The 12,728-nt window shown below is 42.3% G+C and overlaps 1 protein-coding gene across 1 annotated transcript; it reads right to left on the reverse strand.

The window, feature by feature from the left end:
- Nucleotides 1-964: 964 nt before the first annotated feature.
- LOC131456839 (tripartite motif-containing protein 2-like) lies at nucleotides 965-11,994 on the reverse strand. The gene is made up of 13 exons (XM_058625494.1): nucleotides 11,615-11,994; nucleotides 11,269-11,417; nucleotides 10,625-10,805; nucleotides 10,256-10,515; nucleotides 10,034-10,172; nucleotides 9,765-9,950; nucleotides 9,150-9,345; nucleotides 8,606-8,709; nucleotides 7,728-7,895; nucleotides 7,453-7,621; nucleotides 7,081-7,151; nucleotides 6,842-6,982; nucleotides 965-6,753 (listed from the first exon to the last, which is right to left on the reverse strand). Exons 1-13 carry the CDS (start codon nucleotides 11,711-11,713, stop codon nucleotides 6,601-6,603), a joined length of 2,016 nt encoding a protein of 671 aa, XP_058481477.1. The 5' UTR covers nucleotides 11,714-11,994; the 3' UTR covers nucleotides 965-6,600.
- Between the last annotated feature and the right edge of the window lie 734 nt (nucleotides 11,995-12,728).

Here is a 12,728-nt window from a genome sequence, read left to right on the forward strand (position 1 = left end):
GCTTACAATGACGGAAGAAACAGAGCAATACCACCGGGGCAGTATAAAGTCAATAGTTCAATCAGCTACAGAGCTCCACCTTGTGTCTAAGAGTGGTTTTCCACTAACAGACAGTAGGGGACAGTGGAGACAACCCCCAATCTCCCCTCAACAAGACATTTCACCATCACAATGACTCTGAAGCTGTTAGATTAGAGTAACAGTCCTGCATAGTTCCACTTTAAAAATGGAGTGAAGCAAGTTGTCAAGCGTTGGAAAATTGAAAATGCCGCCCGTCATCAAGCTCCCTGATCGGCAACACAAACAAGTAAATATTCCCCATTAATGGGGCGACTTACATTCAGCAGTCCTACATTCCACCACCATCATGTTCGCTTGCATTTCTGTCTACCTTGGATCAAGCGCAATAAAATAACCTCTTCAATTGGCGCCATTTTTGTTGATGCCTCAAAATATGAGCTATTGGATTGGTTTATAATTGAATATAATTCATTAAATATAATGGAAATCATGTTTTCTCTGACGGTCAAACACAGGTGAACAGAATGGAAAATAAACATGACTTTGGCTTCTTTGCATGTGGCAAAACCCGGCCTGTTTCCGTCATGCACATTTGACTACGATGAACAATGGAACAATGAAGTCTAACGACAACATTAAAAAGATAAATATGTGACAGAATTTCTTTGCTTGTGACAAGTAGAATATTCTGAAATATTGGCCTGTTTTTTCCTTGTTTATGGAGCATGACTCTATATTTAAAAGTTTGTTCTCGGAATTCTTGCCACATGAAGTTGTTTACCTCAACATTTAAATCAATTTAAAAATATTTGGCCTGTTTCTTGTGGGGCTGTTTTTGCAGTGAAAGTTTATTTCGTGGACCTTGCTCTTTTTCTCTGAATCTGGTTTACTGAAATAAATGTTTCAGACACAGTTTTCATGAAACCAAAACACGACGACCGGCTGCTGTTTAGGAATCAATGCTTTATTTCAGTGTTGAGTGTGAACAGTGACAGACATGAGAGTAAATACAGAGTGGAAAAGGCAGGCAACATGATGTTCTCACAAACTGACCAGTGCTTTAAAAGCTTGAACCACAAATCCATTTGAGGAAAAGAAAACTATGCACTGACAGTGACACACCTTGGATTATACGTCCTGTGTTGTTCTGTTAAAGCTCCATTATGCAACATTTTTGCCTCACTAGATGCCAAAAACAAATATGAGCTGTATCATAGTTCACTGATATCATCACACTTTTTTTTCATTCAAAATTGATGCGTTCCATTTACAACAGAAGTCAAAACTGGGAGTGTTCCAGTTAAAGTCGGAAAAATTTGAATGCAAACATATCTTGGGGCCAAACATTGCTACAAACGTGTCGAGCTCTGGACATCGCGTGACTCAGTTTCTTTGAACCGCCATGTTGGCAGGCAAGTGCATCAAACTTTAAATCCACGGAGATTGACCGATATATCGCAAAACTTGACAGTTTTTCTGTGCTTTTTACGAGTTTGTAAACAGTGGGGTCAAGTTGTCACTGGAAGGGTTAGTGTCATTACCCAATTATACTACAGTACTTCGTGTTACCTCAAAACACACAAATCGGGCTATTACACCCATCTTAGCATAACATTAGCATTAGCAACAGGCAGTGAGATGTAAATAATTGCTGTGCTAATGCTGCTAATGTTGGTAACTCTAGTCTAGGCTTTCTCTCTGGATCTGTGGGGATCTGGTAAAATGTTCTTCCGTTAGCCTGTCTCTGACTGTTTTTGGCACAACATCTATCCACCATCTTCACTTTTATGTCAAAAACAGCCGGAAAAGAGATGAGTTTTCTGGCTGATTTATGTGGTGTCTAATTTAAGTACGTCTGAAGACTTTGAAACTTCCAATTTGGAACTCAGAAAGTCCATGTCTGTGTTTACTAGTGATTGCTAGAACAGGCATCTTAGGTTACAAGCATTAGCTTTTGCATTAACATTTGTTTTGGTCTTGAAGACTAGTGGTACTCAAGTGTTGCATATTGTACAATCGAGTAATTAAAAAAACATTCATAAACGAAGGTTCCCTCAAATGAGTACATGAGTTCTGAAATTTTTGTTTAATTTTTCATAGCTAACTGAACAACTTTAAATCAAGGCAATTCCATAACATTCAACATTATTTTTTTTAATAACACTAATGCCAACTATCCAGCAAACAAGGCCCGGATAACTTCTGTAAAAAAACATGTCTGGGTGTTTGTTGACACCAACAAATCCAAAAATAGCCAAATGAGAGATTTAGCAGTTTTCTGAGCTTCATAAAAAACAAGTCTGAAAATGTATAGTTTAAAGATATTAAATATTGACCCTTTGTTGGGGCTGAAAATTCATTCAAATATACTTGTGACACCAGTCACGTGCCTTGTTAGCATTCAACACAATGTTAGTTTGTATCTCGTGGTGCCTTCAAATGGCGTTGTGTTTATAGTGTTTTATGAGATAATTCCATGTCGTCCCCCTCAGAAAGTTCAGAATTTGTGAGTGGTGAAATGGAAGTTCGGAGGTAAAATCAGATTTTATTTGGTCAAAATTAATCACAAGAGAAAAATGTTCTGTTTTTCATCTGTGTATCTTTCTTATGTTAGCATTATCCACATGCTAGCTGCCTAGCAATGATGTCCTTTTGACACCATTTGAATAGCTAGCATGATGTGCTTGAAACCTCCCATGTCACGTAAGTTTGTGCTAAAAATGTTTTGTTCAAATCAGGATAATCACAAAGCTAAAAAGCTGTTTTTGCTCGTTGGCTAGCTTGAGAATTTTCAGCCCCGCAGGTTGACAATTATAATTCGACCGAAAAAATTAAATGTAATGGGCACTTAAGAAGATCAATGCACATGGTGAAACACAATCAAATGGTAAGATGGAAACATTAAAATAATGAATTAGATGAATAAATAAATAAATAAATAAATGTTTGGAAAAATGTGTGAACATTATATATTATTCAGGTTTTCTTTTTTAATTACCTGCTTCGACAAATACTGTAAACAACTGACCACAATAAGGTTTTCCTTCATTACGAGCAAAAGATTGTTCCTTCATATGAATGTTGCAGATTAAAGGGGCAGTACAGATATCTGAAGTGTAGCAAACACATGGTCTTAGCTGATTGTGTCGTTTGGTAAACCGCTCACTCTCCCTCACCAAAGCGCTGCCTTGTGTGGTCAGTTTGTGTCACTGTAGTAAATCTGAACAAAGGATTTCATTCACCGAAGTGACAAAATAAGACATTTGAAGTTACTGATGGAGGCAGCAGTGAATCAACAACTCATGTGTGCTGTGGTGTTATCACTGATTTTCTCTATGGACTTTGGTGTGGGAGAGTGAATGCAAACATCTAAGTTAAGTTCTAAGATATCATAGACTTCTCCACGTGTTGGTTTTATTAGGGTAAGCCTGTTTTCGAGTCGTAAAAATCAGCTAGCAACCACGTTTTTGCTTAAGCCATGTTTCCATCATGGTACGGTCTAGTATGGTTTGGAATGGTAAAGTCTTGGGTCAGGCTTGCATTTCAACTGAGAACAGTACCTTTATGTGGACTATTCCTGCTCAGTCTGAGGCTGTTTGTCTCAACAAGACGTCAAGCTTTGAATGAGAATACACTGTGGGCGTACCCCAAGGGAAGGATGCCAAAGAATTGAAAGGGCTGGTTATTTTGGTGACAGCGGATGATCCTTATATTTGATTTGGCAAAGATTTTTACGCTGGATGCCCTTCCTGACACATTTATCCGGGTTTGGGACCAACGCTAGGACGACACCGGATGCGGTTAATTGGCTCAAAGGGGTCCAATTAACAGCAATGGGGGATTGGGTACCTTGCTCAGTGGTACCCAAGCCCTTGACCTGGTGTGGACTCAAACTGGCAACACTTTGGTCACAAGCCAAGTTCCCTTTCTGCTTAGCTATGAGTTGTACCCAATGGTACTATTCCTAATGGAAATGCAAAAGAAATGTACTGTACCAAACCAAACCAAACCGTTCCACTCGCTCTAGAGTAAGCCTTTGCATCTCAGACTTGTTCTCGGCACAGGGGGTGCTCACAGCACAGTCAGTGCTGAACATGTGACCGTACCTTATCCAACCACACTTCAAAACACTTGCACTGTCCCTTAAAATCTGTCCAGTGAGGGCTGACGTGGATGCCTTGCAGCCTTGCAGTCTTTTTTTTTTTTAACAACACCTTTTAATGACATGACTGTAAATGTGTTTGCGTGTGAGGATGCTAGTTTTAATTCATGAGCGTACAGATCTGAACTGAGGTTTGTTTGATGTCACCAATCACATATTACAGAGGCATGCGTCTGGAACACTGAGGAACTCTTTTGTGGCAGATTGTAATGGTACTATTAAGCGACAGAACATCCCAGAATCCTTGCTGGTGGCCTCCCCTTCTACCCCAGCGAGCAGAAACAAGTGCAAAAATGTTACTGAGCACTCACTTATAATTATTGTTGTTGTTGTTATTATTATTATTAATAAATGTTTTCTCACAAATATATATGATAGATTTATAGAATTTGTTTCCTCCTCGTAATATTTCTCAAGAAAAAATATACAAATCCTTAATCTAAGCAGAGATGATGGCGTTAAGCACACACAAGGGATCGTTCATTCCGATGACCACAGTTGTAATCGAGCAGCTCCCTGATTGTGCGTTCAAACCAGACAAGAATGGAAAATCAGCTATTTTGCTCCACATGTATGTTTGTTTGGTCGCAAGCTTATTTTTGTGTATCCACTATTAGAGTTGTAACAATTCATCCATTTCTTAACAGGTCTCTCAATTAATGAAAGCAAGTTTTCTGATTTCTCAGCAAAGAAATCATTAAATCTGAATCATTTTTGGTTTGTGGACAAAACAAGACATTTGAGCACATCTTCATTTCCAGGTTTGGGAAAAAATGACCAACATTCTCTGACATTTTCTGAACCAAACTACAAAATAATCAACACGTTAATCGTTACAAAAATAATCGTTTGTTGCAACGAGTCAACACAACCCACAAATTCTCTCCCAGCAACAATTGCTGGCTTGCGTGAACTTTTAGTTGATGGTCAGTGGCGTGAGATATGGAGTTTCACTACTTCCTGTTTGGTGTGAACGCACCTTAAGACTTAAAAATAATACTAGCATGTGGCTAAAAACACAACATTCCGTATTTGGACAATCTGAATGTACAAACCATGTACAACTCGCTAACAGAGACCCGTGTCTGAGTTGACGTGACATGCCCAGAGTGACATCCTCTTAAAGGGATAGTTCAGGTTTGTCTGAGGTGCTGCCACACGGTACTAACATATGGAAAAAATGTTTGCTAATTAACAAATGACTCAACAATTAAATCTATGTCAGCCTAAGTCTATGACATCTTAAGAACACGTTCACTGTTAATGTCTAGCATTTAACAGTATTTTCCTGGCAGGAAACAGAAATTCGCATCATTTTGTAAACCACTCACTCTCCCACACCAAAGTCCAGAAAATTTTAAATCAGTGATTTTAACATCACAGCACACAAGCTGTTGATCCACTGAGGCCTCCATCAGTAACTTCAAATCTATTGTGACTTGTGTGTTTTAAAACCTTTGTTTAGGTTTACATCAGTGACACAAACTGACCACACGGGGCAGCAGTAGACCAGCAGCTGCTTTGTCCCTGCGAGCTAAAATCACTGATTTTCTCTATGGACTTTGGTGCAAGATAATTGCAAAGAAACTTCAAATCTTTGTTTAAAAAGACTCTTTCCAACCAGCAGTGAACATATTCTTAAGTTATTGTAGCTTAAGTTAACTTTGAATCATTATGATTGTCTTTTGTTAAGTTGCTAAAATCTGTCCCCACTGGCAGCCATTTTTTCACTGAGACCAAACCTTCGTGTCTCAGGCTTCTCCTCAGTGTATGGGGCACTCACAGCACAGTCACCGCTCACTATATGTCAGTACCTCATTTTACCACTATTTCAAATAAACCTGAACTATTACCACTTATCTGAGACACTGTCAGCATCACTTTAAAGACCACCTCATTCATTTTCCCAGGAAACAGCAATAAAATGGGTTGAATCTTTTCACGTCATGTCCTGCATCATAACTTGTGACGTCAGTTAAATCCTAACAATCCTCATTCCTGTTCTGACATGTTGTTAATCCACAACCTGGTATTAAAAGAGGGGCTTTTAGAATTTGACGTCAACAATCCATTTTTAGATCAGTTTCTACTCCTTACCTTTTCCATAATTCCTGCATCCGACACTGCGACATATCTCCAATTTGCACAAAGGCAAATTTCATTGTATCTGCCTCTGAAAATAGTCCTTGTCTCACTTTTTAAATATTTACTTGTTCGAAGTCATCAGACAACTTTTGTTTCCATTGTAGTCTTGTGATGTAATGATGGCTCTGCTATTCCTTCTTCTTTGTTTCCTTCCTTCCTTCCTTCCTTCTATCCATCGCTCATGTCAGCAAAAGAGGCTCATGCAACAATTCCCAGAGTTTAACTTGCGTGCGTCGTGTCTCTCCTCGTCACTTCTCCGCCCCGCGCTGCCGTCACTGCAGGTAGCGGTAAACTTTGAAGCAGTGGTTGCCCGAGTCAGCCACGACCACGTGTCCGTCTGAGGTCAGAGCGAGACCCTGTGGTCCATACAGAGGGTCCGCTGAAGTGTTGATGTAGGAGAGGAAGGAACCACTGCCATCAAACACCTGGATGTAAATAAACAAGAGCAGTTTGTTTTATTACCAGGAGTCATTTATTTATTTATTTTTCTCTCTATGTGCGGCACAGTCGTACCTGTATTCTACTGTTGCCCCAGTCGGCTACGATGATGTTACCATTCACGTCCACAGCAACACCGGTGGGGGCATTGAACTGACCGTTGCCCTCGCCGTTTGAGCCAAATTTCAACACCAGCTCTCCTTCTGGTGTGAAAACCTGAGAGAAAATCAAAGGTTCCTCTGAGCAAAACTAAAATCTACTTGTTTGCGAAGCTAGCAGCGGATCACATGGGCTCTTTACTGTTTTGTCAGTACCTTGACAGAGTGGTTATGAAAGTCGGTCACAATGATCTCATTGTTCTTGTTCACTGCTGCAAAGTGTGGACCTTTGGAGACGCAACAAAAACAGGTTCCAACTTCAACACTTTTTCTGTGATAGTATGAGGTGAAAAACATGGCTGTCACTGGGGACACAACAAAAGACTCAAAGACTCACCCAATAAAGGATTTCAAACACCAAAGTCACAATTTTCTCTATGGACTTTGGTGTGGGAGAGTGAGCAGACTATGAAGCGATACGGCTGTTTTTTTAGGTGAGTCCTTTGTAGAGTTTGCTTAAACCTGTTTTTACTTCCTGGCAGCCATGTTTTCACTGAAAGCAAACCACCATCTCTGAATAACAGCTACCTGCAAACTGTTTGTCACCGTTGCCTCGACTGCCAAACTTGCTGATGAGCTTGCCGGTCAGCTGGAAGATGAAGACGGTGCATGCCTTGTTGTCAACCACAATCACGTGACCGTTCTGGTCCACGGACACGCCCTTTGGCCCCATGAGTCTGCCAGAGCCAAGCTTTGCCTGTTGGGCAGAAAATACAGGAGACAAGGAATCATTCAACAAAACCTTTGCGGGTGGTTTTTCTTCCAGGAAAACATCCAAATTCATCAAGAACGGGTCATTGTACCTTGAACTTGCCCTCAGAGGAGAAGATGCTGACCCACTTGTTGTCATAGTCGGCAATGATGATGTCACCACTGGGGTGCACAGCTACACCCGTGGGACGCTGCAGTTGCCCTGGAGACCGTCCCCTCACCCCAAAACGACTCTTGAATTCCCCCTCAGTGGAGAAAATCTGGAGTGGGGACATATTTGCGATTAACATCGTTCTTTCTTTAAAGGGCAACTACGTGGTTTCTGTATTTCGAAAGTCAAGTAACTATCTGTAATGAATATAATGCTAATTTTAGTATGAAATCAACTGTGGGCATGTATGTACATATCCAATATTAGCATGGAGATGCTCTCAGCCTCGATTCAAACAGATTGTGTAAATGATTGGACAAGGCATGAGGTTTTGGGGCTGTTCGCGTTCTGGTTTGAGCACTTAGTTTGAGCAAGCTTTGGTTTTTGGTTGCTTGCAAGTTAACAATCTGTGTGAAGAGAAAACGTGGTGGAACTTGTAACAGTCAGCTAATTTAGTGATCTACATTCATATCTACAATGACAAAACTTGGTTGCAGACATCATCTCTCAACTTCAAGTCAACCTTCATTCAGACTATAAACAGCAAACATAAAAATGAAGTCTTGATTGTAAGTATGGGACGTCATGAAGTTTTATCGCAACAATTGTCCAAGTTGGCTTTAACCTCATAAATTACATATGTTACTAAACATGTTACAAACAATACAAAATTGTTATAATGTCTGAAAAACACATTGTACTTTTACAAACAAAAGCATGTAACCAACTTGACAAAGCACATCTAAATTAAAGTAAATGCTGAACTTGAGTCCGACACATCAGTCAAAAAAATTATAGTCTCTTAAAAAACTATTCTACCTGGACGCACTGGTTGTTGCTATCAGCGATCAGTATCTTGCCATTGGACGACGCAGCCACTCCTTGAAGGTTGGTGAACTCTCCTTTGTTCCTTCCTTTTGTTCCTGAGGAGAAGATGGAAAAAGGGATGGCATAACTCTTCTCTGTTAATCTCTTTGTCAGACTTGTTTATCGCTCATTTTCAGGGTTGACCCTCATACGCTGTGTTTCCATCATGGTATGGTTCGGTTTGGAATGGTAAAGCCCTGGCTTAGGCTTGTGTTTCGACTGAGAACAGTATCTTTACTTGGTAAGCGGGTTTGGGCTGTGCCCGAGGGCCACGTCAGTGAGACATGTAGTGTGACATTGTAGCTGTGCAACAACAACAAATGACAACATCGAACAACAGACTTTTTAAATTTACTTGACTTACATGTGGGAAATTATTTCGTTGTTGGAGGTAGACCTTTGAGTACCATTTTCCTCTGGTACCCAAAGGGAAGGGTGCCAAAGAATGGAACCATTGGGGCTGGTTATTTTACGCATTTTCCGATGAATGTCTCACCAATTCTGAAGATGAGATCGTCCTCGATGGGGTTCTGTGTTTTGCGTCGTGGGGTTCCCAGGGCGCTGCTAGCTCTTTTGGAGCCCTTCTTCTTCTGCCCAGGTGACTTCCCTCGTCTTTTGGCCCCATCAGAGGAGCCTGTGGATGGGGTGGCGTTGGCTGCTGAGTTGGTTGCTGTGGTGGTGGAGGGGGACACCTGGACAGAGGACAAGTATGATTACTTAACTCTCCAATGCATAACCTTGTTGATTTTTGTTGTTGAAGTTATTATCCTGTCTCTGTTTGGTCTTTGCAAACAGAAAGGATGTAACATTATTTGTTTGCTACAACCTTAAAACATTGGGAGGGAAGTTTTATCTTCCACTGTCCAAAAAAAGACATTTTGACAGAGAAAAATAAGTAGTGTTTTGAATATTAACCGGTTTAACAACATGGATTTCTTCAAGGCAAGGTCGTCCAAAAGGGTCATCCAAAAAAGGATTCTGTGGTAACCTTATCTTGCCCTTTGTTACGCAACGTTTTCTGAGCCATCTCCTGCCCTTCATTGTGTGCCAGAGCTGAGGCTGATGGGACTGGTGTCACACATTTATTTTCTCATTTGCAGGCTCCACCCACCTCTACTTCCACCTCCATGGCCCTGGAAACAGTCAGTTTAAAGGGGCTTCCTTTGATGTGCTGGTCGTACAGACGGAGGGCCAGTGAGAAGTTGCCCTCCTTTGGCACCATGTACACAAAGTCATATGTGCCGTTCTTGTGGTCTACGATTTCCCCATCCACTATGCTGCCATCAGGGGTGAACACCTGGAACAACACACAGGTGAAGTTTTGTGAATGTGTCTGCAAAGTTTCACTATATTTTATTGATTGTGTGATGCAAAATGAACCTCAGCTGAGAGGATCGCGTTGCCGGACTTGCAGGCTCCCCCTGACTTGTCTCTTGTTACTATGGTAACGGAGGCAGGATGCCCTACAATGTACTGCTGCAGACCAGCACCCATAGCTTCACTCTGGCTTGCCACCGCACTATGGAAGATGAAGAAGACAAGTTAGTGGTGTTGAAAATGGTGTTGCTAATATCACATCACTCTGTGTCAGTGTGGTCTCACCTGGTCGTGACAATGGTCCCAAGGTTGTGTATGGACTTCCTCAGTCCGTCAGTCTCCATCACCAGATCCAGCTGGTCATTCTCCTCTGGCTGACATGGAAAGTCGTGGTGTACCAGCCCGGACAACCTCTCCCCCAGCTCCTGCTCCACCTGCAGGCTCGCCACGCAGGCCTCCCCAGCCAGAGCCTCCTCCATCTGGCTACAAAGTGCAGCGATGTCACCCTCTCCCCGACTGAGGCTATCTATCTGCGCCTGGAGGACCTGTCCACAGAGAGAGACCACATTAAACCTGAACTCTTCTGTGACAACTTCCATCATGTTTTTGTCCTGCCCCCAAACCCCCAACAAATCTTCCTGGACATGTGTGCACCTTCTGTTTTAGTCCACACGTGACCTCCAGCTCCATGAGCAAAACACTCTTCCGGACGTCCAGTTGCTTGTGCAGGTCTTCAAAGCTTGACTCGATGTCCTCTTCGATGGAAGCCCTCAGATTGGTCAGCTGCTGGAGGATCTCCTTGACGAAGGACAGGGCATCTGAAATCGGAGGGAGTCTGGAGGCAAACGTTGTTTAAAGGATGGTTTATTAGGTTTATGAAAAACGGATTTAAGTCATTAGACAAAAAATCTGACTTAAATGTGTCACTTTAGCTTAAAACTGCAATATCTCAAGAACATGTTCTTATGTCACTTCCAACAATAAAATTTGTATCTCAGGCTGGTTCTGGGCACAAGGTCTGCTCATAGTGCTACCAACACTCAACCTTGCAGGTATTGTAACATGCTATATAAATGTACATGTACCAGTGTTTCCCCTAGGTTTATGGCTTTGGCTTCACTATCTCTTTAACTTGGTTCAAATAGTTTTGGTCAATAATCCTGCAGTTCCCTCTCCGAACACCAGATGTCAGACTGTGACATCTGAAGTTTGACTAGGAGCTAGGAATTTGACTGAAACCACAAAAGAGTGTCCCCAGAGAATGTAATTACTGTGACCTGTAGGTGGCATGTTTGCACCTGTTCTGGACGGCCTCCAGCCTGTCCTGCAGGCAGCTGCGGTGCTGATCCAGAGCCTGGCTGAGTGACACCTTGGGGTGATCGTCGTGTTCAGGATGGCAGTCCTCGCACAGTGCACACTCGCAGGCGGAACAGTAAAGTTCTGCCACCTAGTGGTAGAAACAAAAGTACACATGCACAAATGTATATTTCTGATTTAATTTATGAAAGCTGGATTTATATGGAGCTGTATGTACAAGTGTTCATATTTTGGACACATAAAACGATCGTCATCATATCATACAGTATCATTTTGCAACGTGTCACCACCACCACAACTTTGTGCTATTATTTGTGTTTTTCTTACATTCCCTGCATGTTGCAGGCAGCTGTTTTTGCCGGGTGGAGCCTCCAGGACGGTGCACTCCTCACTGCTGCTGTCTGGAGAGTGTTGGTGGGCCTCCATCTGCGAGCAGCAGCCTGGTGGGGGTGAACCGTCAAACACAGCCCTTATTCCACGCTGTGACCAGACGGGGGCAGCACTGGATGTTCAGAAACAAGTATCCCCCACAGTCCGTGTTATTTGCAGCCCTAAACTTAGTGTGCCTTTATTCCATTGTGCAGCTCAAAGTCCCCTTTTGTCTTGAGTGTGAACTCATTGGAACATGATTCCATCACATTTTTGTTGAAGTGTTAGTTCCTCTGCTTCCACGTGGGGCCTTATTTCCACGGGGACACGTGTATTTTTTATCGGAAACAGAAGAAGCTTGTTTTGTCTGAGCCTGGTGTTTATTTAAATCTCTGAGGGTTCGGACTGAGGACCGACTCCATGGCACCCTGAGGAGAAAAGAGAGAGGTATGAGGTTTGACATGGACAACCCTTTCCTGTGTGACATACCGTTTCTGATTTCTGACCCGCGGAAATGCCCATATGTTCCTGTCCAGGTGGCGTACCATCCCCAGATGGTACAGACTACTGTAGGAATGTGAAACAGATGGTAAAGCGGGGGGGGATGGAAGGGGTTAAGTACGGAAATAAGATGCTAAAAGGGAGTTTCAGTAATGTAGGTCACTGAAATGACTTCAAAGTGATGGAGACAGAGGGAACCGTGGGAAGTGAGGCTGTGGTTTCCTTGGTAACAGACAGCACATATGAGTGTGTGTGTGTGGGATCTTGTCACGTCTTTAGGACCTTTTTTGGCATTAACACTGACCTTGTCAGGACCAGTAGTCCTGCTGTGTGTCCGTCATGGTATGGTTTGGTAAACGACGTCAAGCTTTGTATGGGAATAGACCCGATCACAAGGGAGGGACATTTTTCGGAATGTTGTTACCTGACGTACCGTATCATTTTACTCTGGTACCCCAAGGGAAGGGTTATTTTGGTTCTATTCCTAGTCGAAGCGCAAAGACAAAATACATACCGTACTGAACCGAACCGTTCCACTCAATGTTTTAAGTCGCCACACATTCTTTCCTGA

This window comes from Solea solea, chromosome 3, assembly GCF_958295425.1.
Source record: "Solea solea chromosome 3, fSolSol10.1, whole genome shotgun sequence".
NCBI classification, from domain to species: domain Eukaryota; kingdom Metazoa; phylum Chordata; class Actinopteri; order Pleuronectiformes; family Soleidae; genus Solea; species Solea solea.

What these genes read in the sequence shown, in the direction of transcription:
- LOC131456839 (XM_058625494.1), bottom strand. Translation starts at nt 11,713, where the DNA reads ATGGAGGCCCACCAACACTCTCCAGACAGCAGCAGTGAGGAGTGCACC. An exon ending in CCATGGAGGTGGAAGTAGAG is followed by an intron (nt 9,346 to 9,764) that starts GTGGGTGGAGCC and finishes TCCTCTGTCCAG; the next exon opens with GTGTCCCCCTCCACCACCAC. An exon ending in TTCATAACCACTCTGTCAAG is followed by an intron (nt 6,983 to 7,080) that starts GTACTGACAAAA and finishes ATTTTCTCTCAG; the next exon opens with GTTTTCACACCAGAAGGAGA.